The sequence below is a fragment of the Kogia breviceps genome, chromosome 1, assembly GCF_026419965.1.
Source record: "Kogia breviceps isolate mKogBre1 chromosome 1, mKogBre1 haplotype 1, whole genome shotgun sequence".
In the NCBI taxonomy this organism is placed as follows: Eukaryota; Metazoa; Chordata; class Mammalia; order Artiodactyla; family Physeteridae; genus Kogia; species Kogia breviceps.
Genome location: NC_081310.1, coordinates 101,732,567 through 101,759,126, shown reverse-complemented (window position 1 = coordinate 101,759,126; position 26,560 = coordinate 101,732,567). Strand labels below are relative to the sequence as shown.

The 26,560-nt window shown below is 40.5% G+C and overlaps 1 protein-coding gene across 3 annotated transcripts in view; it reads left to right on the top strand.

Annotated features, from left to right (window-relative positions):
* Positions 1-26,560, top strand: part of ALG14 (ALG14 UDP-N-acetylglucosaminyltransferase subunit) — a 104,715-nt gene that overhangs the window by 21,468 nt on the left and 56,687 nt on the right. For 2 of the 3 annotated variants that reach the window (XM_059056935.2, XM_059056943.2), the window contains exon 3: positions 19,730-19,861. In XM_059056935.2, the coding sequence (XP_058912918.1) occupies positions 19,730-19,861 (132 nt within the window). Of the gene's footprint in view, positions 1-6,608; positions 6,622-11,149; positions 11,174-19,729; positions 19,862-26,560 lie in introns of all 3 variants that reach the window. The other variant, XM_067040218.1, reaches the window with a different exon arrangement.

The window sequence follows — 26,560 nt, the reverse complement described above, 5'->3', positions numbered from 1 at the left end:
CAATGAGGAAATTTAAAAATACCTAGAGACAAATAACAATGAAAAAATGATGATCCAAGACCTATGGGATGCAGCAAAAGCAGTTCTAAAAGGGAAGTTTATAGCTATACAAGCCTACCTCAAGAAACAAGAAAAAATCTCAAACAATCTAACGTTACACCTAAAGGAACTAGAGAAAGAAGAACAAACAAAACCCAAAGTTAGCAGAAGGAAATAAATCATAAAGATCAGAGCAGAAATAAATGAAATAGAAAACAATAACAAGATAATAACACTAAAATCTGGTTTTTTGAGAAGATAAACAAATTTGATAAACCATTAGCTAGGCTCATCAAGAAAAAGCGGGAGAGGACTCAAATCAATAAAATTAGAAATGAAAACGGAGAAGTTACAACAGACACCGCAGAAATACAAAGCATCCTAAGAGACTACTACAAGCAACTCTATGCCAATAAAATGGACAACCTGGAAGAAATGGACAAGTTCTTAGAAAGGTATAACCTTCCAAGACTGAACCAGGAAGAAATAGAAAATATGAACAGACCAATTACAAGTAATGAAATTGAAACCTGTGATTAAAAATCTTCCAGCAAACAAAAGTCCAGGACCAGATGGCTTCACAGGTGAATTCTATCAAACATTTAGAGAAGAGCTAACACCCATCCTTCTCAAACTCTTCCTAAAAATTTCAGAGGAAGGAACACTCCCAAACTCATTCTATGAGGCCACCATCACCCTGATACCAAAAACCAGACAAAGATACTATGAAAAAAGAAAATTATAGACCAAAATCACTGATGAATATAGATGCAAAAATCATCAACAAAATACTAACAAACTGAATCTAACAACACATTAAAAGGATCACACACCATGATCAAGTGGGATGTATGCCAGAGATGCAAGAATTCTTCAGTATATACAAATCAATCAATGTGATACACCATATTAACAAATTGAAAAATAAAAACCATATGGTCATCTCAATAGATGCAGAAGAAGTTTTGCCAAAATTCAACACCCATTTATGATAAAAACTCCAGAAAGTGGGCATAGAGGGAACCTACCTCAACATAACAAAGGCCATGTACGACAAACCCACAGCAAACATCATTCTCAATGGTGAAAAACTGAAAGCATTTCCTCTAAGGTCAGGAACAAGACAAGGATGTCCACTCTCACCACTATTATTCAACATGGTTTTGGAAGTCCTAGCCATGGCAATAAGAGAAGAAAAAGAAATAAAAGGAATCCAAATTGGAAAAGAAGAAGGAAAACTGTCACTGTTTGCAGATGACATGATACTATACATAGAGAATCCTGAAGATGCCACCAGAAAACTACTAGAGCTAATCAATGAATTTGGTAAAGTTGCAGGATACAAAATTAATGCACAGAAATCTCTTGCATTCCTATACACTAATGATGAAAAATCTGAAAGAGAAATTAAGGAAACATTCCCATTTACCATCGCAACTAAAAGAATAAACTACCTAGGAATAAACCTACCTAGGGAGACAAAAGACCTCTATGCAGAAAACTAAGACACTGCTGAAAGAAATTAAAGATGATACTAACAGGTAGAGACATATACCATGTTCTTGGATTGGAAGAATCAATATTGTGAAAATGACTATACTACCTAAAGCAATCTACAGATTCAATGCAATCCCTATCAAATTACCAATGGCATTTTTTACAGGACTAGAGCAAAAAATCTTAAAATTTGTATGGAGACACAAAAGACCCTGAATAGCCAAAGCAGTCTTGTGGGAAAAAAATGGAGCTGGAGGAATCAGGCTCCCTGACTTCATACTATACTACAAAGCAACAGTAATCAAGACAATATGGTACTGGCACAAAAACAGAAATATACATCAATGGAACAGGATAGAAAGCCCAGAGATAAACCCAAGCATGTATGATCAACTAATCTGTGACAAAGGAGGCAAAGATATACAGTGGAGAAAAGACAGTCTCTTCAATAAGCGGTGCTGGGAAAAATGGACAACTACATATAAAAGAATGAAATTAGAACACTCCATAACACCATACACAAAAATAAACTCAAAATGGATTCGAGACCTAAATGTAAGACCGGGCACTATAAAGCTCTTAGGGGAAAACATAGGAAGAACACTCTTTGACATAAATCACACCAAGATCTTTTTTGATCCACCTCCTAGAGTAATGGAAATAAAAATAAACAAATGGGACCTAATGAAACTTCAAAGCTTTTGCACAGCAAAGGAAACCATAAACAAGATGAAAAGACAACCTCAGAATGGGAGAAAATATTTGCAAATGAAGCAACTGACAAAGGATTAATCTCCGAAATTTACAAGCAGCTCATGCAGCTCAACATCAAAAAAACAAACAACCCAATCCAAAAATGGGCAGAAGACCTAAATAGATATTTCTCCAAAGAAGACATACAGATGGCCAAGAAGCACATGAAAAGCTGCTAAACATCAGTAATTATTAGAGAAATGCAAATCAAAACTACAGTGAGGTTCACCTCACACCAGTTAGAATGGGCATCATCAGAAAATCTATAAACAATAAATGCTGGAGAGAGTATGGAGAAAAGGGAACCGTTTTGCACTGTTGGTGGGAATGTAAATTGATACAGCCACTATGGAGAACAGTATGGAGGTTCCTTAAAAAACTAAAAATAGAATTACCGTATGATCCAGCAATCCCAGTACTGGGCATATACCCAGAGAAAACCGTAATTCAAAAAGACACATGCACCCCAATGTTCATTGCAGCACTATTTACAATAGCCAGGTTATTGAAGCAACCTAAATGCCCATCGACAGACGAATGGATAAAGATGTGGTACATATATGCAATGGAATATTAGCCATAGAAAGGAATGAAATTGGGTCATTTGTAGAGACGTGGATGCACCTAGAGACTGTCATACAGAGTGAAGTAAGTCAGAAAGAGAAAAACAAATATCGTATATTAACGCATGTATATGGAACCTAGAAAAATGGTACAGATGAACTGGTTTGCAGGGCAGAAATTGAGACACAGATGCGGAGAACAAACGTATGGACACCAAGGGGGAAAGAGGTGGGGGGAGTGGGGCGGGGGTGTGATGAATTGGGAGATTGGGATTGACATATATACACCGATGTGTATAAAATGGGTGACTAATAAGAAAAAAAAAAATGAGGAAAACGGAGCTGTAGGAAGGTTTTGCTCAGAGGAGTGGCCTGACTGCTGTTTTAAACGGATCACTGGTTGTTGTGTTGCAAATAGACTGTAGGGTTCGAGGGTGAAACCAAGGAGACCAGTTTGGAGCTGGTTGAAGCAATCCAAGCAAGAGGTAGTGTAGCTTACACCACTAGGGATAAGGAATAGGGGGAAATGGTTGGATTCTGGATTTTTTTGAAAGTAGAATTAACAGAATTTCCTGACAGATTGGATATGAGATGCGAAGAAAAGACAGAAATCAAGCAGAACTCTGGAGTTGCCATCACTGACCCTGGGAAATCTGTCAGTGGAGCATCCTAGTCTCTAAGTGTCTTTATAAATAATATTTCATACCATCCAAGTGAATCAACAGCCTCTGCATTGGCTGGAGGAGCCTGGGTGCAACCTGGGATTAAAAGGGTCTGCCCAGGCCCTCCCTTTGCTAGTTTAAAACCATTTCCTAAGTCCTGTGTACTTGTACTCTGTCTCCCTTTTTTCTCTCCCCTCCCTTGCTCTCCCTCTCTTCCCGTCTTCCAACCCCAAAAGGTCCTTCAAGCTCCGGAAACATCCTAGAAAATCCTTCCAGGTGTTGAAGTACTTCTGTTATTGGACTCTGCTGCTTCCTCAGCCCATGTCGCTGTCATTCCCTCGTGCTGCCACCAGGTGGCAGTGCACTGCTAAACATCGCACTGTTGGGACCTGCATTACTTCTCAGTAGAGAGGGGGGAGGGCTGAACTTTAGAATGGGCTGATATATCACAGACTAATCTGGCTTGGGGGAAGATGAGGAGAGATTGTCTCCACTTCTTTTTTTAGAAACATCTTATATCCTTGCTGGGGATGATTTTCCTTTCTTGAGTTTGAAAAGGCTCTATATGGCTTTCTAGCAGTCTTTCCACGTAGAGAGTGCTTTTATTTAAAGACTTTATTCATCAAACACTTTGCTGAGGTTGTAGTACTGGTGTATTTGTTTTATATGCTCTTCTTTGTTCGAGACAGGTAGAACAGCTCCCTAGAAGCCTTTGCAAAAGTAAAATCCTTCTTGAAAATCAAAAGTGGATGTTGATTGAGTAGTTTCTGTATGCAGAATTTGGACTGTGTTTTATGAAGAAGTAAGGAAAGGAAGTGCCCTTTGTCTGAAGTGTTTTGTTGCAATTGGAGAGGCAAAAGCATGAATACTGGAAACCTTAGGAATTAATTAATAAAAGTGTTACTGGGCAGTGCTAGTGACTAGAAAATAATAAAGGCACCAGGTACCTTTAGAGCCTGGAGTGCACGGTGGCGCTGAAAAGAAGCCTTTTGGTTGAAGTCTGTCTGTAGACCAGTTAGGTTCCCAGCCCCTCTGCCCTACGCTGACAGAAAACCCAAGATTTACCCACTGGTAAAGTTAAATAAAGAGGTTTTGGCTTTAGGAACAACAAGCCAAATTATGAATGGGATAAGACATTGCTCTGAAAACCCAGGGTTTAAGGAATGTAAATAACTACCCCTGTCCCCTCAACACACACCACTGAGGTCTCCTTTCCAATCAGTTCATGTATTTCCCCCAGGTAGGAGATGAAAGATTAGCTTTGAAGAAAATGCTTTGCTCGGGAGGAGAGAACTGTAGATTCCAACACTCAGGACTCCCCCCAATGAAGTGGTCAAGTCCTGACTATTTTTATCCTTTACTTGACAAGTTCTACCCAGCACACAGAGCTTCTGTCTTACTTTTAGTGCCTCATTCTTTAATAGGAACCAGGGTTTCTCAGACTCGGTACTGTTGACTTTTGGGGCCAGATAAATCTCATTGGAAAGCTGTCTTCAGCACTGTGGGATGTTTAGCAGCATCCCTGGCCTCTACCACTAGAGGCCAGTAGCACCCATCCCTTTCCCACCCCTCCCTCCCAAAAATGTGACGGGTGACCAAAAATGTCTCCTGTCCTTGCCAAATGTCCCTGGGGGGAGAAATCTCCCCCTCTTTCTTGAGAACTACTGGTTTGAACCGGCATCCACAGGCTACCAGCCATTGGAGGAAAGTCCCATTCATAAAAGAAAGCAAAACAGGGAAAGGAACTTTGAGAAAAGGAATGTGGGGGGCTGGGGGGATGGGTATTAAAGGAAAGCAGTATCCTCAGAGAAATAAGAGGCCATTGTGTCTTAAAAAAAAAAAGAGAGATCTATTCTTTTTAAATCCTCACAGAATAAGAAAGACCTTTGGCTATTAAAATTGTAACTGTAGGAATAAAAAAAAATTGGAAGATCATACTCAAGAGCTCTGTTGTAAATCAGAACAAAAAAATAAAAACAATAGAAGACAGGTAAGAAAATTAAATAATTAAACTGGATGTTGGCGGTGTACTATCTAAAAAAGAACAAGGACATGGGAAACTTTTTTTTTAAAACAAGTGAAGACCCAAGCAGAGTTCCCAGCTCTGGAAGGACATAACCTTCAAACTAAAGGACTATCCCCAGCCTAGTTAAACTGTAGTCACAATAAGATATATCATCATACTATTTCAGAACTAGTGATAAAGAGAAAAATTCCAAAAACATGAAGAAAGAAAAAGGAAAGGAGTCACATTGGGGGTTCTAATGACATTCAGAATGACAGTGGAGAAATGTCCTCAAACGGATTCCCCATATACCCTTTCACAGAGGATGTGCTCCACCAAAACAAGGGAAACCCAAGAAGGAGGAAGACTCCAGTCCCAGAATCTGGGCGCCAGCCCAGCATGGCAGTGAAGGGAGTTCCAGGGTGAAGACAGCCATGTTCAGCAGGCCTGAAGAGAGAAAAGACAGTGCTGCTTTGAATGCAGAGGAGGGAGAACTCTCTGGGCTGGCGAGTTCCAAAAGGGTAGGGGAATATGGAGAGCTAACATGGGAAAAAGTAAGGAAGCTGGAAAGTGCAGGACTTGCTCAGACAAATGGAGGGAGTGTTGGACAAGAACATGACAGGAGATGGGGAAAGCGGTTGGTTAAATTACAAGACGGGAAATTATTTCATTTGTAGAAACCTGAGACCATCTTAGAATGTTTTCAGTTGCAGAAAGGATTTAAGTGATCTGACTATTTTTTAAGGCTGTACAGAGAGGGTATAGGGGTCATTTTGAGTTATGAATAATGGTTCATTTTTGGTTTTGTTTGAACATTTTTTTGTGTTTTCTAAGTTATAATTAGAAAACAATGCAAGTTTTTTTTTTTTTTTTTTTTTGAAGAAACAAAGCTGAGAAGAGATAAAAGCCCCAGTGGAAGTAATAATTTTCTAAATAACCCACATATCATCAGCACTAATATTTTGGGACTAGTATAATTGTATTTTGGAAGCATATTAGTTTTTCTTTTACTTTAATAAATAGGGATCTTTTGGTTTCATCTTTTAGCCCATATGTACGTATGATTCACTGACAGTTTCGTGATTGCAGGATTTATCTATCGGTACTTCTGAAATTAGCATGATGTGCTTCCATTTAACAACACCTGCTATTTTCCACCAGGTGGGCTGCTAACTTCACACAGTGAACTGTGTTTAACTGCTGAGACTTCTAAATCTAATGCTAATGCATTTGGTATCTCTCTTTCATAATTCCCAAGCAATTCTAAAAGAAATAAGTTTGTGAACCATGTAATGGCAGTTGTGGGGTTTTGTTTCAGTTTCTAAATTGTGTATTACAACTTATAGTTTAACATTTTTACCTTTTTAGAATATGACTAATGTATATATGCACTTTTCCTCTTTATAATGGACCTTAACTATATTCAGTTATAGGTAAAAGTAAAAAAAAAAATCTCTAACTTGGAAGATGATCATTCTAGATGCATGAAAAATAGAAAGTATTTGAAATTTATTGCACATAGAGATCCTGTGATGTGGCTGTTTCAGTGAATAAGTGAGTATTTTCAGATAGATGTTATATATGGTTCTAAAGTATTTTAAGTAGCTTAATCTCTTAAATTCCTTCCCAAATCTTAGTTTTCCCATCCTCCATCTCTACAACAAAGGCATATTAGGTTAAACTTTCTTTGAATCAGATTCTGAATTGATGATATTGAAATAACTGTGAATAATGTCTTGCAGTTATTTCAGCTTTAAGGTAATTTGACCATTTTCCCTGTGCCAGTGAAATTTGTATGGGATTCTTAACAAGCAGAGCTGGTAACATTTTACAATATGGTGCTATTGTTTCTCTTTTAAGGCTAATTAAAGACATTCTAATAACCAATGTTTGAATTTAAACATTTCCATAAATAGCATATTTTTTAGATGCATACTTATATTATGGGCCCAAACATACAATAATTTCTTTTTTGTTGTTGTAACAAAATCAGGATGTGGCCTCTTTCGTTTTATCCTTCCTTTTGCACAAATGGAGATTTTTTTTTTTTTTTTTTGGTCCCTTTTAGCCTTTAAGCTCCAGGAAATAATTCTGGAGACAGTGGTTACAATCCTGCCAGGGACAACATAATTCTGAGCGCTGCAGGTAGTGAGGATGACTGGTGGTGGTTTTAGTCAGGATTGACCAATGAGCTGAGCTCTAGAAGGAAGCAAAAGTGGAATAGCGGGTGCAGAGGGTGTTCACTTGTCCTTCAAGGACGTGAAAGGTGCTCGAGTCACGGTAGAGGGTGAAGTGCCATGAAGTGACCTATGATGAAGGAACCATGGGTGCCAGGCTGGATCCTGCTCAGATAACCAGCTCTGTCACCTTGGCCGAGTTAGCCTCTCTGGACCTAAGTCTCTCACTGTGAAACAAGGAGGCCTGGCTGAGATCAGGGATCCTCAACCAGTGTCCTTGATTCCACAACTGGCTGTCAAGCCTGACTTTGGTCAGAGACAAGCAAGGCCGCTGCTCCAGGCCAGGCTGCCCTGGGACCTGTCAGCGCCTGCCTGGAATCTAGATCCCCCAACACTGTCTTTTCTGAGATCTCCAGCTGTCTTGCTCTGTCTGCCCACCTGCCAAGTGAATTCGTTGCCCAAGTTCCCAGTACAAAACCCTGTCTATCCCATTTCAACCTGACTGTTAACCTGTACATAGTCTCTAACACGGGTATATTTTGTACTTAGAGAGTGTGTTACTGACTCACAAAATTCCGCTCAAAACCGAACCACAATGAATAACGATATGCTCTCAGTCTGTTTCCCCTTTTACCATTCGCTCCCCCAAACACCTGAGAGTCACCCCAAGCCCCCCAGCCTCCTTAAATCCCTGCTCCCCGCTGTTTGCCCCCTCCAGCCCTTCAGCTTCGTGTTGTAAGTAGCCTTCAGGCCAGTGGTCCCCAGCCTTGCTGGCACCAGGGACCAGTTTCGTGGAAGACACTTTTTCCACAGGGGGCAGGCGGGGGCGGATGGTTCAGTCGGTAATGCGAGCGACGGGGAGGGGCCCACTCACCTCCTGCTGTGCGGCCCGGTCCGAACAGGCCACAGACCGGCGCCGGCCCGTGGCCCAGGGGTCGGGAACCCCTGCTTCGGGCCTTCAACGTCATTCTCCTGGCGTGTTTCAGTGATCTCTCAAATGATTTTCCTCCTCTGGTTGAGCTGCCACCCTTCTGTCCATTCTCTTCGTAACTGCCAGAGTGGTATTGCTTGAAAGCAGATCTGATTACAGTATTCTCCTTTTTTAACATCCTTCAGTAACTCCTCTTTGCCTTTAGATTTGAGTACATACTCTTTAGCATGGCTTTGAAGGCCCTACCTCTCCAGCTGTATTTTCTGCTGCTCTGTCTTCTTTACATGCCAAAATATAGTTCCCCAGATATTCCATGCCATTTCATTTCTCTCTGCTGTGAACACGCCAGAAGAACCTTTTTTCCTCCTCTGCTATACCTGGTAAATGTCATATTCTTCCAAGTTAGATAAAGTATCTCTTCTATAAAGCCTGACTGGGTTTATTAAAGTATAATTCATCATTTCTTACTTGGTGCTAACATTATTTTTAATAATGATGTCTTATCGTATCAATCTCTCTGATTGCAATTATTAGTTGTCCTGTGTTGTCCTACCAGACTGCAGTGAGCTCTTTATAACCGTCTTATTTACCCTTGTGCTCCTAGCCCAGTTCCTGTCACCTGGTAGGTGCTCTTGAGAGTATGTCTGTGCTCACAATGAAGAATACAGTTCTAATAGCCAGTGCTGTAAACACTTGTTGCATCTATGATTTTAATATCTTTTCCTTTTTAAGAAGAGGAAAGCAGTCTTTAAATTCATACCATTTTTAGGAAATTCCCTGGTGGTCCAGGGGTTAAGACTCCATGCTCCCAATTGCAGGGGGCCTGGGTTCAATCCCTGGTCCGGGAACTAGATCCCACATGCCACAACTAAGATCCCGTGCGCCGCAACTAAAGATCCCGCACGTGGCAATCCCGCGTGCCACAACTAAGACCCGGTGCAGCCAGATAAGTAAATAATATTTTATAAATAAATAAATTCATACCATTTTAAAGCTAAAAGGAAGGGTATTTCAACTGCAAGTGACATAAAACTAAACTCAAGACTGGCTTGGGGCTTCCCTGGTGGCGCAGTGGTTGAGAGTTCGCCTGCCGATGCAGGGGACACGGGTCCGTGCCCCGGTCCAGGAGGATCCCACGTGCCGCGGAGCGGCTGGGCCCGTGATCCATGGCGCCTGAGCCTGCGCATCTGGAACCTGTGCTCCGCAACGGGAGAGGCCACAACAGTGAGAGGCCCGCGTACCGCAAAAACAGAACAAAACAAAACAAAACAAAACAAAAACTGGCTTGAACAATAAAGAGCGTTATTTGACTTAACGAAATGGGAAAAATTCAGTGTTGTTTCTGGCAAAACTTGGTCCAACTGCCCAGGGAGGCCACCAAGGATAGTGGTGTGTTTGCTCTCTCCTCTGCAGCATCCTCCCGTCAGGGTCCCCAATGCTGCCTCCAGCAGCTCCAGGCTATTCCCTCAGGGTAGCAAAAAGCATTAGCGACTCCTGGCTTCATATCTTTGCACTAAAGGTCTAAGGAAGAAGAAGCTCTCTTACAGCATGTAGGAGAGGGAGAGGTGAAGCTTCTTTTTCCCAGAAGTCCCAGCAAATGTCTCCTGCCTGATGGTCTCCACCTGGGTTATATTCACATCTTTCAGCTAATCATCGTAGCCAGAGATGAGTGTTGTTCCATGGTTCTTAAACCATTCCAGGCCTACTCTTGGAGCTACAGGTTAGGGGTTAAGGAGACAGGGGCTGAAATCCCACCAAAACCATCTGGCTGAGAATGTGAGCAAGAGTGAGTTACCCAAAGGAAAAATTGGATTATTTCTGGCAAAAGAAAGGGGCAGTTAAAGGATGGAAAGAGGAATACTAATATTCATTATGAAGGACTTTAGAAATCTTTTGCGCCAGACTCCCCTAAGTGTTTCAAGAACAAACTTCTTTTTTATTTCCCTGAAGCCTGAGACCTCCAGGCAAGGAAGAGCTTCTCAAGGTAAAGTGAGGATTGGCCCCAAGTCGTGAGGCAGGCCTGGAAGAGCGGTCTTTAAATTCATACCATTTTAAAGGTAAAAGGAAGCCTGTCTCTGAGAAGACAGGTTTGAGAACCAGTTGTGGGATCATTATGGCTAGTTGAGGATCTCTGATCTCAGCCAGGCCTCCTTGCTTCAGAGTGAGAGACTTGAGGTCCAGAGAGACTAACTCACCCAAGGTGACAGAGCTGGTTATCTGAGCAGGATCCAGCCTGGAACCCACGGCTCGTTCATCCCAAGACACTTCATGGTACCTCGTCATCACCTACGTTGAAGTGAGCAGCTACCAAGTTCTTGAAGGACATGCATATAAAAGCTTTTTTGGGGTGGTAAATTATGGTCATCTTGATTTCAGAATGATTGGGTGAATCATCTAACATGCGTTTACTATAATACTTTTCATTATTTTAAAAAAAGCGGTTATGAAGGAAAACAAATCATTTTTGGTTGAATGAAATTTTACCATTTTCATTTTGTTTTGTTTCAAAGATTCTGCAATAGCGTGGTATTCACTAAGTAATAAATGTATTGTAGGTTTCAGTGTGTGGTAACAGCAGAGAATGACTTCATAGACCACTTGACCTGCTCTATTGTGGTTTATGATGCCATTTGGATTCCTTGGTGGAATTATTTCCATCTGAATCACTATAAACTTCTATTTAGTTTGTCACAAATCTAAGGCCAGATATGTTTGTGGTTTTCAACAGTGATGTAATTCTGAAAGATACTGTGAAAGTTACAAGTTGTCATATACTATTAGCATTTAAGTCAGTGTTTCACATAATTCCAGACAAACTAGAAGCCTGAAAAAAATCCATTTCTCCACGTTATTTTTTTTTTACTCTTAGGCAGTCTACCTTTGCTGTCTGTCTTGCCACTGTGGGTTTGGTTATCCATCAATCAAGTACGTGTGGGGAACACTGAGAGGCTCTGTGGGCATACACAGTAATGTAGGACATGGTCCCTGCCACTTCTTAATTAGGAAGCTTGTATAGATAGATAGAAAGGATGTTTCATTAACTACATGGTGGAGAGAGAATAAGAGAGAAAGAGTCTTCTCTTTTTTTATTTTTTTAATTTTTAAAAATTTTAAAAATTTTTTTATTTTTTTGAGTCTTCTCTTTTATATGACTGCCAATTGTGTGAAACAGACTGGATCACGTTGCACGATATGCACATACTGCAGGGTATACACATTGACCTGCACAGAAAGCAAGAACTCAACTAAAGCATACTTTCCCAGTCGGCTGCTAGGTAGGAGCAACAGCAAAACAGCAGAACTGGCCAGAAGGGACTTGGGGGCCTAAGGTTCAACAGAAAAGTCTGAAGATTTCTAAGCCCCTGTATTTGTTTTTTCTGATTTTTTTTCCCCAGAGAGGCTCGCGGACAGAGGGAGGGAGTCATTGGTGACAGTGGTAGGTGGGGATGTAGTGCCAAACCTATAGCGCAGAGCAGGGCACAGAGCACAGAGAGGTGGGAGGCGGCCAGCGGACCAATTCCCATAGAGCAGGTAGAGGTATGGCACAGTCAGGGGGTTGAAGGCTGTAGATATATAGGGCTGGTGAGTTACAAAACAGAGAAGGGAAAGGAAATGGGTCAGGACGGGTGGTTGGCTATCCCAGAAACCACAGGCGGCCGGGAGCACAGCTCCAGAGGAAGCTGGCTCAGCTCGCTGTGTGTTGGAGCGGGCAGGCTTCTCAGCAGGGACGCACAGGAACCAAGAACAGCCTTCATGAAGGTGACTCAGCGGCCTATTTCAGGACACGCGGAAAGCCTGGGTTCAGGTCCTGGCTCTACCACTTGCTGGCTCTGTCCCCGTGGGAAGGTTCAGATGCCTCACCTGTGAAGTGAGAAAGTTCGATTAATTGGTCTCTTACATTCCTGAGATGTTATGAGATAAGGAGTTAGCATCTTCCTCAGCATAGACCATAGACTGAACTTCTAGAAACTGTAATGACAGTCATTTATCTATTCAGCGAGTAGTGATGAGCACCCGTGACGTGTCAAACACCATTCTTTGCATCAGGATCACAGCAGGCTGCGAGGCGAAGTCCTTTCCTGTCACGGAGCTTACGTTCTGGGGAGAGAGGCAGACAGCAATCAGACAAACTATAAATGAGCAAGTTAATTTGATTTACCAATAAATTGCTGTGAAGATGGTAAAATAAGACAGTGCGGTGGAGGGCAACCATGTTTGGGGGGTAGGGGATGGTGGGGGAGAACTGCATCCTCTCTGAGGAGATAATGTTCAAGCGAGACCTGACTTGCAGGAAAGAGCTTCCTATGAGACAGTCTGGGAGCAGGGCAGACAGCTCAGAATGAGCAGAAAAGGCCCTCAGGAAGGAATGAGTCTGACACATTCAAACAGCAGAAAGAAGACCCGTGTGGTTGGAGGGAGTGAGCAGGGAGCGGCTAGAGACATAAGCCAGCGCCAGACTACATGGGACCTTGGAGGCAGTTGTAAGAGACCTGGATCTTATCCCAAGTGCAGTGGTGAGCCTTTGGAGGGTTTTAAGCGGGAGAAAGAAAGATCTGCTGTACATTATAAAAAGATCGCTCTGGAGATTCTGTAAAGAATAAAATGAAGGGGAGCAAGAGAAAAGCAGAGACGAATTGAGAGGCAATTGTAATAGTCACAGTGAGAGGTGGTGATGGCTTGGACCATGAGAGTAGCGGGGATATTGGGAGTAGGTGGGTAGGTAGGAATGTGTGTAGAGGTTTTGGAAGAAGGAAACATGGGAGCAGATTTTATAGACATACTGTTTTGTTTTGTTTTTGTGGTACACGGGCCTCTCACTGTTGTGGCCTCTCCTGTTGCGGAGCACAGGCTCCGGACGCGCAGGCTCAGCGGCCATGGCTCACGGGCCCAGCCGCTCCGTGGCGTGTGGGATCTTCCCGGATCGGGGCACGAACCCGCGTCCCCTGCATCGGCAGGCGGACTCTCAATCACTGCGCCACCAGGGAGACCCTAGACATACTGTTTTTATTAGTCTGTACCTCTGCCTTGAGGAAACTGCCCCGACCCTCTTTTATGTCCTGTTAATGGGATGCAGGACACAAAGGATGCTTCATCCATCATTTTACCCCCTGAGCCCCGTCACCAGACCCAACATTTGGTTTCAGAGTGGCCCCCACCAACCCTCGTCCCTGCCAGTCCCAACATAGATCTTCATGATCTTCACATCAATTCAGGAAACCTGTTTATGATAGGTTCTACTGTTCATTTGTCAATTTCTGGCTTGGGAACACAGGAATAGCATGTTTTGGTGACAAATATGATAGTTCAATTTTGAGTTGTTACTGAAAAGCCTAGTGAATAGAGGAATGAGAAAACAAGTATGTATTTCTTGCCCCAGTAGAATGGATTATTGAGGGCCAGTTTAGCAGCCCACAGTATTTGTAAAAGGAAGAGCTTTCCTTGGGTCTCTATAAGAATCCAGGAAAAGACTGATGCTGCTTGGGTCATGTGGCCACTCTGAAACCAAATGTTGGGTCTGGAGATGGGGCTCAGGGGGTAAAATGATGGATGAAGTATCCTTTGTGTCCTGCATCCCATTAATAGCACATAGAAGAGGATCAGGGACAGTTTCCTCAAGGCAGAGGTACAGACTAATAAAAACAGTATGTCTAGAAAGGTGCCTTCACTTGGATTTCTCTAGATGCCACAACCCCTAGGAATGCCTGGTCATAGCCGAGCCTAAATTGTAGCTCTCTGAAACTCTCTCCCATTCCTTTGTCTTCAAAGGAATTTTAGTGAAGACCAAAATACAAGCATTCTATTGATAATTTTTCTTCATTGACTTCTTTATATATTTGATTATCTTCTAAAACTATATAAAGTAATAAAAACTCTCTTAAGATTTTGTCATGGCCTGGTTCTCAGTATTTCTTCTAGGTGATACAGGACATCAGATACCCTAGCACCAACTTCTGTGTATCAGGCATAGCTATTTTGAGGGCTCTGTCCCTATCCAGATAGCCCCAGGTTTCCATCCACTTGACTGCACTCCTGCATAGCAGGTTTAATACAGAACCAGTGGGCATAGAATTTTTCAAGAAGTTTTAGGTGTGCAGTGGAAGGCTCTGCTTGCTTTAACCTAGCAGACTCCTTTCCCTTTGTGCTCAGACCTCAGAGCCTCAGGACAGTCTTCTCTCATGGACTTATTTTCTGGGGAGAGGACCCACAAGGGCTGAGAAGTTCCTTGAGGCCCTCTAGGCTGTGTATCTAGGACACATTGATGGGAAGGGGGCGTTTGTCTTTGGTTCCTTCTCATCTCCCTTTAGGGTTTGGTGCCTCCTGACTCTGGCTGTTTATAAACTCTCAATACCCTGCTGTGCTCCGGCATTTTCCCTCTTGCCCCAGGAATTGAACTGCCCCATTCAGTTCAACCCATTTATTGAGTGGACCTTACAAATAAGGCCCCAGGTTAAGCACTGTGAAATTACCTCCTTTGTGTCCTTTCTGCATTCCCAGTCTAAGAACATCTCAGCTAGGTGACAGGAAGATTGAGTTATTTTATATTAATATGCAAAAACATATTGAATCATTTATTCAATAAATATGTATTGCACACCAACTGTAGACCAAATAAATACTCTTACAAGCACTGAGATTGCAATGATTAAAGTTCCCGGCGTCCTCAGGTAAGGTATATTCTCGTGGAGGTATCAGTAAATAAATATATAATATACCAATAGAGGATATAGAGTAATTTTAAAACAAAAAGCAAGCCTGGTGATGGAGGAGAGAGGAGTGTGCATACAGGTGGGAGGAGCAGGGTTATTTAGAAAGGTCAATCGGGAAAGGTGCCTCTGAGAACTGATCTGGTGGGCGAATGGGTGGAAAGAGGCTTGGATTTGGAGAGAAATCTCTTTGTTGGTAGGATTTCCGGTTCCCTGAACTTATTATCAGAATGTCATAATGTGGCGAAGACTTAGATGGGGTTTGGAGGTAGAGGCCTCTCTAGCGTAGAGCCATAAGCCAGAGAGGGGTACCATATGGACCCTCCCCCCCCGTCCCCGGTCTCCTGCCAGTCAGGGTCATGGTTCTGACCCCTTGCCTGGCTCAATCCTTACCACCCGCATTTCCCCACGCTGGTCACCAACTCTCTGTTTTCCTGTTTATCTCACTGGTAGGACTTCCAGCTTGGCTTTCTTCCCAGCTACCACTTAGACTCTTGTCCTTGATGGTAATGTAGATTCTTGCATCACCTTGCCTTGGGCTATTCTGAGTAAATTTCCTTCCCTATCACTAGGAAGAACCTACTCATTGCCCATCCTGTGGGTAACCATATACTTTATCATTTAAATTGGGATACTTCTGAGAGCAGAAGGGAGTACTATTAATAATTATGCCAGGACTCCAGGCATAAACTGGGACCATCCTGTGCAAACTGAGTGGTGGGTCACTGTATGCATGAGGTCATTGGCTCAGTTAGCTCCAGCCCACAGGTGGAACCAAGACTCCTTTCCCAGCCTAGCATCTGATCTGAAGGCTGAGGTTGGGCTCCTTCCATGGTGTAGCCAGAAGTCAGAAGACGGGTCATCACTCTTCAGTCACTACCTTGTTTGCTCACCCTCAGGCCTGTTTTTCTAGTCTCCATCTAGGAGCACCCTCAGGTCGCACCCCAGAACATGCCTCCACTAGTTTCTGTCCTTCTGGGACTGGACTGGAGACTTTCAGAACCCACTTTCTCTGCTTCCTCAGGCTGCTCCCTGGGACAAGATGTAGTCTTTTCTTCCATGTCCAAGTCTAAGAGAGCTGTCTCTAGACCCTTGCGTAGGCCCTATCAGGCTTTTGTGTTTGCCTCTCTGGAGCTCAGATGGAGTCAGAGGAGCTGGACTTCCAGAGCCAGAGTCAGGCTGACCACCCCTTCCAGCCCCTCAGGACACTAAAAATACCCAAAAATACTGTTCATTGCTTCTTTACATAGCTATAAGCAAAGAAGATGTGGTGTGTATATATATACAATGGAATACTACTCAGCCGTAAAAAAAGAATGAAATAATGCCCTTTGCAGCAACATAGATGGACCTAGAGATTATCATACTAAGTGAAGTAAGTCAGAAAGAGAAAGACAAATACCATATGATATCATTTATATGTGGAATCTAAAATATGACACAAATGAACTTATCTACGAAAAAGACTCACAGATATAGAGAACAGACTTGTGGTTGCCGAGGGGGAGAGGAGAGGGATGGATTGGGAGTTTGGGATTAGCTGATTCAAACTGTCATATGTAGAATGGATAAAAAACAAGATCCTACTATATAGAACAGGGAGCTACATTCAGTGTCCTGTGATAAACCATAATGGAAAAGAATATGAAAGAGAATATGTATAACTGAATCTCTTTGCTGTACAGCAGAAATTAACACAACATTGTAAATCAGCTAAACTTCAATAAAATAAAATTTTTAAAAAAGTTATATGCTCACAGCTTTAAAAGATTCAAGGGACATGGTAGACACCCATGGTTTTTTGAAGAAAATATTATAGATATTAAGATCAGGCCTCAAATTTTTGAAGTAACATTGAAAAAACCTTTATAATGAGACCCTACTGGGTTATTTTTACTATAATAATACTGACATCTTATTGGGTTCAAATGTATTTTGTAGTACAGGTCCACAATCTTTGATCTGAAATCTAGAAAGCTCGGAAAACTGAGGGAGAAAAAAAAGTTCCAAGTTTGTCACAAGTTTATTTGACAGTAAAACCTGGTTTGAATTGGCATGAGGAGTATAGTCTTTATCCCACTTAGTGTGCATGTTCGTGTTTTGCTATACAAATGTTAATATGTTTGGTTACTTCTCCAAACTTCAGCAGTGGATATCAGTAATATATGGTATATGTCCTGTATTACCTGTTCGAAACACTTCTTTCTGATCCAAAAGGTTTCTGATTAGGCATTTTGGCTCTATAGTGCTGAAACCAAGCAAGGCCTCATGTACCCACAGTGCAGAAAGCCAAACTCTGACGGCCAAGAGTTTGCAGCAAAGAAAGGGTTTATTGCAAGAGGCCAAGCAAGAGTGTGGGAGACAAGCCTCAGATCCATTCCCACTTGGTCTTTGAGTTAGGGATTTTTTTTTTTTTTTTAAGGGATGAACAAAGGCTGGGATTAATTGTCTTGTGACATTTCTTAATCATAGTTTTGGGAGTCAGGATGTTCTGGTTTATGAGGCTCAGACCAGGTGGTCCGTGGCTCAGGGGTCTGTTAACTTATCTTGCCCTGGAGAAACAACCTGGGTTTGTATGTTAATGATGATATATATAATAGCAAGTTTAGTGCATTAACGATGTTATGGACAACAGCAATTTTAGTCATCTGACTCTGGTGGATAAGTGTTCAGTTAGCACAGGATAGAGGTCAGAGGGGACAAGAAAGGGAATAAAGATTTGGATAGAGAGATTAATCATAAGCTCAGTAAGGAAACTCAGTTTTAGGGGGCTCAGTTTCAGTACTGTTTTACCCAATACATGTTTTTAAATTAATAATCTCCACAAATTAGGCAAGCACAAACTTCAAACAAGATTCCTTACAAGTTTGCCCCCTTTTGGATATTGCTCCTTGTACGGTCTATAGTTTGGGAACTATTCAGTATTATTTTCTAGTTGAACATTTAGTACCTTAATCCTTTGGAAGAAAAAAAACCATTGATGTAATAAATGATTAATAAATAAATAAAAATAGTGAATAACATATTGAGTCCAGATCTTTCTTTCCCCACTGGTGTAGTATGGAAGGAAGAGGGACTCTCCATCATATGTGAAACAGAGTGGTCACATGTGCAGCCCGTTTTTGTTTTTATAGGAGCTACACAGATGCCCTCCTGGAGCATAAGAGAAGCCTCCACACACAATCTCACACCTTTTTCTAAATTTGAAAAAACTTAGGACCAGTAGTTTTGTGTCTTCCACTAATTTAGGAAAAGGTTTTTCTGTTCTTTTCTCTAGGAACGTATTGTTCCTCAAGGCCAAAGTTGGAGGGATGGGGAGAGGAATGTATTAGGTATTTAGTACTTTACTCTCTGACTTAACGTTTGTAGTAGCCAGGCTGCAAGAAACTCCCAGTGATTCTCACCTTCTGGTATTCAGTTCCCTGTGTAATCCCTTCCACATCAAATATAGTTTGTGGCAAACAGTTCCAGATTTTCTTCATGCAAATACTGATATGTGTACCAATGTATATACAAACACAACACAGCTGTGTGATTTGTTAATACACGCTGGATCATATTAAACATACTGTCCTGCAACTTGTATATTCACTTTAACAACTCATCTGAATACATCTTCCATATCTGTTCATATAAATCTATGTCATTTGTTCATGTGTCTCCATATATTTTATTGTATGGACTTCTCCAATCCCTGTCGGAGGATATTTGGGCTGTTTCCAATTTCCACAAATACAAACAGTGATAAAGTAGATAGCATGTGGGTAAATCTGTGAGATGTATTTCTGGTAGCAGTAACGCTGGATCAATAGTAGACACACTTAAAATTCTGATAGATATTCCTAAATTGCCTTCCCCAAAAGTTGTTCTAATGTATTTGCCTAGGGAATGTAAATGTCTGTTTCCCTACATCCTCAAAAACGCTGAGTATCCACAATCTCCGCCAGCTAGGTAGGTGAAAAATGACTCATTGCTTTCTTTTAATTGTTAACAATCTTTTCAAATGTTAATTGGCTGTTTGTGTTTCTTCTGTTTGGAATTGTCTGTCCATCTCCTTTGCTCATCTTGATACTAGGTTACTTATACTGATTTGTAAGGACTCTTTGTATATATGTATGTTAAGGTCTTTGCCTGAAACATATTTTATAGAAAATTTCCCCCAGCTTATTGTCAACACTGACTTTAACATTTTGAATCATATTCAGGAACTTTTTGTCATAACCCAGTGATGTGTGTTGTATAAAGCACGAAAAAGGCTTTATAACTTAGTTTAAAAATATTTCCAATGAAAATTAAAATTGAGAGAGCATTTCCTGTTTGTACAAATGTTAACTGTTACTATGTTTAACTTCAGTATCACTGGCCAAGTTGATTTGCATTTTCACTATTTCCTTCTAGTTTCCCGAATACTATATTCACCGCATTCCCAGAAGCCGGGAGGTCCAGCAGTCCTGGCTGTCCACGGTACTCACCACCTTGTACTCTATGTGGCTCTCCTTCCCCCTGACTCATCAAGTGAAGCCAGATTTGGTATGTATGAGCATCGGAGGAGAGAGAAGGTCACTCTCCTGTGGATCCTTCATTAGTAACAGGACATACTGTTTTCTTGAACAGCCAGTGTGCCAGATACTATACCAGACCTTTTACTAACGTGTGCTAAAATTTATTTCAATACACTTTGCTCAAAGAGGTGGGAAATTTGTCTTCCGGTTCTAGCTATAACTTGAACTCTAAATTTGCCCTTTTCTCCCCTCTGTCTCATGGCAATAAGGACTAACTGAGCACTATCTTTAACCAATTTGTGCTGCTAGCCACCTGTGGTTTCTGACCCAACGTCATGTGCTTGTTTGTCAGCCAGAGAAGAGCCAGGTTTTTTTATTCCTTTTCAGTACTCTTCTTATTTTGTCAAAACTCTGTTACCAATACTCTGTAATGGCCTGTATGGGAAAAGAATCTAAAAAAGAGTGGATATGTGTATTTGTATAACAGATGCACTTTGCTATACACCTGAAACTGACACAACATTGTAAATCAATTATACCCCAATAAATTTTTTTTTTAAATTAGCAATCTAGTAGGCACAAAAAAACAAAAACAAAAACAAACAGCTCTGTTACCAGAAAATGATATGCAGTGGGCAGAATGTCATACACACTCAAGTTTTTATAGGAAAGTAATACAGAAAATAGAAATGTGAAGGCTTTAGTGCACTGTATTAAACCTTACCTTCCTTATCTATAAAAGTCTTAAGTTCTCTGTGGTCTTTAGGATGAAGTTCTATTACTAAATGCTAAATGCACTTCAGTAGGCAATGCAGATCAGCAGATATGTTATCACAGTAGTGTACACAGTACTTAAATAATACTCTCATTCCTGTTTAAGGCAGAATCCATTAATCTGCATAGCCTTAAAGAAACTCTTTATTTGCTTTCCATATACATGAGTTCTGGCACAGTGGATGTTATCCTCATGAATAATTGAACAAAAATGCATTTAGCTACGATGATTTTGAAAGATCTCTGTCAGTTTGGTCATTGCCTTTCACCAGCTGGATTGCAATTCAGGTCCCTCCCTTGGATGAGAATTTTAAAATCTGAATTGTCTACATGAGTACTTTAGATTGTTTTTAAAAGCTATAATTCACAAACAGTGAAATGCATAGATCTTAAGTATATAGTTTGACCACATCTCTATCAGGATATAGAACATTTCCATCACCCCACCTGCCCCTTCCCAAGCAGCCACTTTCTGGTGATTTCGATCACCATAGATTAACTTTGCTTATATTTACTTTTAAATTTTTGACAGAATAAGTTTATCTCACAGTCTCCAACCACATTTTAAGAGTGTGGAACTGAGATGTTTTCCTAAAAGATCATTACTACTCTTAAAGATTTAATTATTTCTGAAACTTAAAGGACAAAATGGAAGGAAGTAAAAAGGTCTTCACATTTTAAGCTGGAAATTTTGGGTTTACATTTACTGAATCACTGGGGGCATCACCACTGTCAGTGGCAGCAGCCAGGTTGAATGTGGTGACTTTAGGACTCTAAGGTGTGAAGGTGAGAAGGAAGTGGTGACATGATGGCTGATGTCTGCTGTGGACATGGAGGAGCTCTGGCGACTGCCCGGCCTAAGTATTTTGATAACCTTGTAGTAGAAAGAGTAACTGATAGGGCATTAGGACACTTGGTCCCACTCACTTTGGCTTTTATTTTATTTTAGTTCCCTTCTGGGCATCATTCTCTACCTTAAAACTAAAGGATTGGACCAGATGTCCTCTCAGTTTCCTTCAAACTTAGTCTAAAATTTTATGAGTGCCATAAATTTGCCTATAAAGAGTGGAAGGGAAAAAAAAAGACTATTATGTTTCTAAAGGAATAAAAAGGGAAAAGGGGGGAAATGTGAAATACTTATTTCTGTTTTAAACTGAGTTTTCAAAATTATTTCAAACCTGAACATAATCCAGTCAGTTGCTTTGATGTGGCTGGCTTCACAAAATGAACTCCCACTTAATGAAATTCCCTTATACACACATACAAAGTTAATGGTTAAGAACAACATGCAGATCTCTTCTGTATTCATCCTTGGCTTTCTTTTTTTAAAATTGTAAACGGCACTAATTTTATTTTATTTTTATTTTTGAATATTTTTGCCCTTTTAAAATCGAAGTATAGTTGATTTATAGTGTTGTGTTAGTTTCAGGTATACAGCAAAATGATTCAGATATACATATATATACATATATATATTCTTTTTCAGATTCTTTTCCATTATAGGTTATTACAAGATATTGAATATAGTTCCCTGTGCTATACAGTAGGACCTTGTTGTTTATCTATTTTATATATAGTAGTTTGTATCTGTTAACCTCAAACTAATTTATCCTTCCCCTGCTCCCATCCCCTTTGGTAACCATAAGATTGTTTTCTATGTCTGTGAGTCTGTTTCTGTTTTGTAAATAAGTTCATTTTATCATTTTTTTAGATTGCACAAATAAGTGATATCATATGGTATTTGTCTTTCTCTTTCTGACTTACTTCACTTAGTTTGTGATAATCTCTAGTGCTAGTCATGATGCTGTGAATGGCATTATTTCATTCTTTTTTATGGCTGAGCAATATTCTGTTGTATACATATGCCACATCTTCTTTATCCATTCATCTGTTGATGGACACTTACATTGCTTCCATGTCTTGGCTATCGTACGAAGCGCTGCTATGAACATTGAGGTGCATGTATCTTTTCAAATTAAAGTTTTCGTCTTTTCTGGATATATGCCCAGGAGTGGAATTGCTGGATCATATGGCAACTCTATTTTTAGTTTTTTAAGGAACCTCCATACTGTTTTCCCACCAGCAGTGTAGGAGGGTTCCCTTTTCTCCACGCCCTCTCCAGCATTTATATTTGTAGACTTTTTGATGATGGCCATTCTGACTAGTGTGAGTTTTGATTTGCATTTGTCTAGTAATTAGCAGTGTTGAGCATCTTTTCATGTACCTGTTGGCCATCTGTATGTCTTCCTTGGAGGGCTGTCTCTTTAGATTGCCCATTTTTTTTGACTGGGTTGTTTGTTTTTTTGTATATGAGCTGTTTGTATATTTTCGAAATTAAGCCCTTGTGGGTCGCATCGTTTGTGAATATTTTCTCCCAGTATGTAGATTGTCTTTTTGTTTTGTTTATGGTTTCCTTTGTTGTGCAAAAGCTTATAAGTTTGATTGGGTCCCATTTGTTTATTTTTGCTTTTATTTCTATTGCCTTGGGAGACTGACCTAAGAAAACATTGCTACAATTTATGTCAGAGGATGTTTTCCCTATGTTATTTTCTAGGAGCTTTATGGTATCCTGTCTTATATTTAAGTCTTTAAGCCATTTTGGGTTCATTTTTGTGTATGGTATGAGGGTGTGTTCTAACTTCATTGATTTACCTGTGGCTGTCCAGCTTTCCCAATACCACTTGCTGTAGAGACTGTCTTTTCTCCATTGTATGTTCTTGCCTCCTTTGTCAAAAATTAATTGACCAGGGGCTTCTCTGGTGGCGCAGTGGTTGAGAGTCCGCCTGCCGATGCAGGGGACGCGGGTTCGTGCCCCGGTCCAGGAAGATCCCACATGCCGCGGAGCGGCTGGGCCCGTGAGCCATGGCCGCTGGGCCTGTGCGTCCGGAGCCTGTGCTCTGCAACAGGAGAGGCCACAACAATGAGAGGCCCACATACCGCAAAAAAAAAAAAAAAAAAAAAAAAAAAAAAAAGAAAGAAATTAATTGACCATAGGTGCCTGCATTTATTTATGGGGGCTCTATTCTGTTCCATTGATCCATATGTCTGTTTTTGTGCATCCTTAGCTTTCTTATGATTTTCATCAAAATTTCTTCTTTACTTCTTACAAAAAAAAAAGAAAACCGCATTTTTAGAAACTGTAGTAGCATCAGACTTTAAATTACTTGAGTTGTCTGAACAACCAGGTGACTTTCTGCTTCTCTTTAACTGTATGCACCTGGGCCGGTAAGTCTGCTCTCCATTCAGCTGTCTTTGTGCCTCACTTTGTCATCTATAAAATATAAATAAAGTCACTTTTCTTGTTGTTGCAGAGCAAATGCTGAATAATAGAACATTTCAATGTTTTTTAAATGGAAATTCCATCCAGTATGTACTAGCTAACATTTACTGAGCACACTTACATGTACCAGACCTAGTCCTAAGTACTGGCATTCATGCTGTATGAGGTGGGTAGTACTGTTATGCACATTTAATGGAGGAGGGAAGTGAGGTTTTGTGAGACAGGAAGTTACTTGTCCAGAGTGTATGCACAATCAGTAAATAACAGAGCTAGGTCTAGCATCCAGGTCTTTCTGATTCCAAAGCCCAAGGCCTCAACCACTGGACTGCATGCCACCATTTCTGGCTCACCATGGAAGATGTGTTCATTCATTCAGGCCAATTAAGAATCAGTTAATAAATTACTTTTAAAATAAATTGTATTAAATATCACTCCCTCTAAATAAGAGTATAAAATTTAAATAGATCCCAACAGATCAAATTAAGTATCTGCTTTAGTAGATTTAACAAAGCCTGATCTAATTGAATAATAATAATATGATATATTTCAAAATTAAGTGTCATGTACATTGGTCAAAATAGAATATTTTCAAAATTCAAAATGGATAATTAAAATAAGAGGAACAGTTTTATTTAAAAAGTATTATTACAGAATTCTGCAAATGAGATTTACTTAGAAAATTAATCAGATTCATATTTACCAGTTTCCTGTTATAGAAAATCATATATAAAACCATTGTGAGTATATGTAATGTTTTGTATCTTAATTTAACTTTTTGAATGAGATAGTAATCCAAAACATCAGGTTGTTTTGAGGAAAAAATGTGTAAATCTGCTTGTTGAGTGTATATTGAAAGTCATGCTTGTTTCATCCAAGCCAATTATTAGACAAAAAGCATCTTAGAGGAAAGTTATAAACTCTGTTTTGGAGGCCTGAATCTAATCCTTAGTAATTGGAGTGGATGGTTTCTTCTTTTACAAGGGCATTAAATACTTTTTAGGTGGTTCTGGTGTTTCACATATCATATTTTTCAAGAAATACGGCTTTGCCAGGCATCTTGTGAATAAAAGTCATAAGTTCATAAGATTATTGAGTTTAAAAAGATAATGGGACAGAACATAGATCATTGGTTTTCAGCCTCCAGGGGTGGGGGAGGGACTGACTACAAAAAGACATGAAAGAACTTTTTTGGGTGAGAAGCCATTCTGTATCTTGATCGTAGTGGTGATGGTGGTGATTACTTAATTGTATGTGTTTGTCGTAACTCAGACCTGTACGCTGAAAAGGGTAAATTTGACTCTGTGTAAATTATATCTAAATAAATATGAGTTTTAAAATGTGAATCGTGGCCAAAAGCATCAAAACCTTTGGCTCCCAGGAGCTTCATATATGGCATGTACCTATCTTTGAGTAAAAGTGATTTGGTGAGTCATTGCTTGCTCCTCTCGGCACCTCACCTCTCCAGTGTTTTTAAGACCCTCTCTAAGTGGCAAAAATACCAGAGTCGAGTTACAGCATTTGTCTAAAATTTCTAACGTAAAATTCAGCACCTTTGCTGAATTAAAAATCTGGGTCAGGGAGCATCAGTAGCAGCCAAAAATGACATAGTTTATCAAATGAACTGAGATTTCTCGTCATTTCAATCGCTTATTATTTTACGTTTGTAACCTTGGAAGCAGTAAATAGAGTTGGTCATGTTTGGAATGCTATATTGTATGTTTGATTTTAGGTGAGTCTATCATCCTCGAAGTGTTACTGAAAGTCTGTATTAAGTGCCTAACATGTACTACTTTTCCACTTGTATATCCAATAGGCATCTGAAAGTTTCTTGGTTCAAGATAGTAGATATTTCCTACTCTTCCCCATCTTGGTAAACTTGCTCAAGTCAAATCCTTGGGAGGAATCTGATTTGTTTCTGCCACACCTACTTCCTGTGTTCAATAGCAAGGCCTGCCAACCATGTCTTCTCAATTTACCGTGATTTCTGTTTCTGTCCATCTTTCTGCCCCATGCCATCCAGCAGCACCCCACCCCCACTACGTAGCCTCTTAATTTGTCTGCCTATGGAAGGAAGTTCATGACCTCCTGCAATTGCTTCACCACTTAGCAACCAATGTGATTTCTTTTATAACGTACATCAGATTCTGTTACTCCACACTTAAAATCATCCAGCGGTTTTCTGTGCTCTTATAACAAAATCCAAATTTCTCAGTGTAGCCTATATGCTCTAGCCCATCCTGCTTCTCTGACCTATTCTCCTCCTCTCTTCCCCTAGTTTACTGTGTGCCAGCCAGACCTGCCTGTTTGTTTTTTTTGTATTTTTCCAACAAACCCAGCTGATTCCTGTCTCAGAGCCTTTGTACTTGCCATTCCCTGTGCATGGGGCTCTTCACCCCTGCTGTAAACGTGACTGGCTCCTTTTTGTTCTCTGAGCTCAAATGTTACCTCCTCACAAAGGCCTATCCTGATACTAGCCCTTCCTCCAGCTCATGTCCTCATCCCTCTGTCAGACTGCTCTGCTTTATTTTCTTCATAGTACTAATCTCAATAAAAAGCTATCTTTTTTATGTATGTGTTTGTCATTCCATAAGAAACTGCAACTGCCTTGTTCATTATACTGATGCAACAGTGCCTGGCACATGGTAGCCTCACAGTACGTATCTTTGATGAATG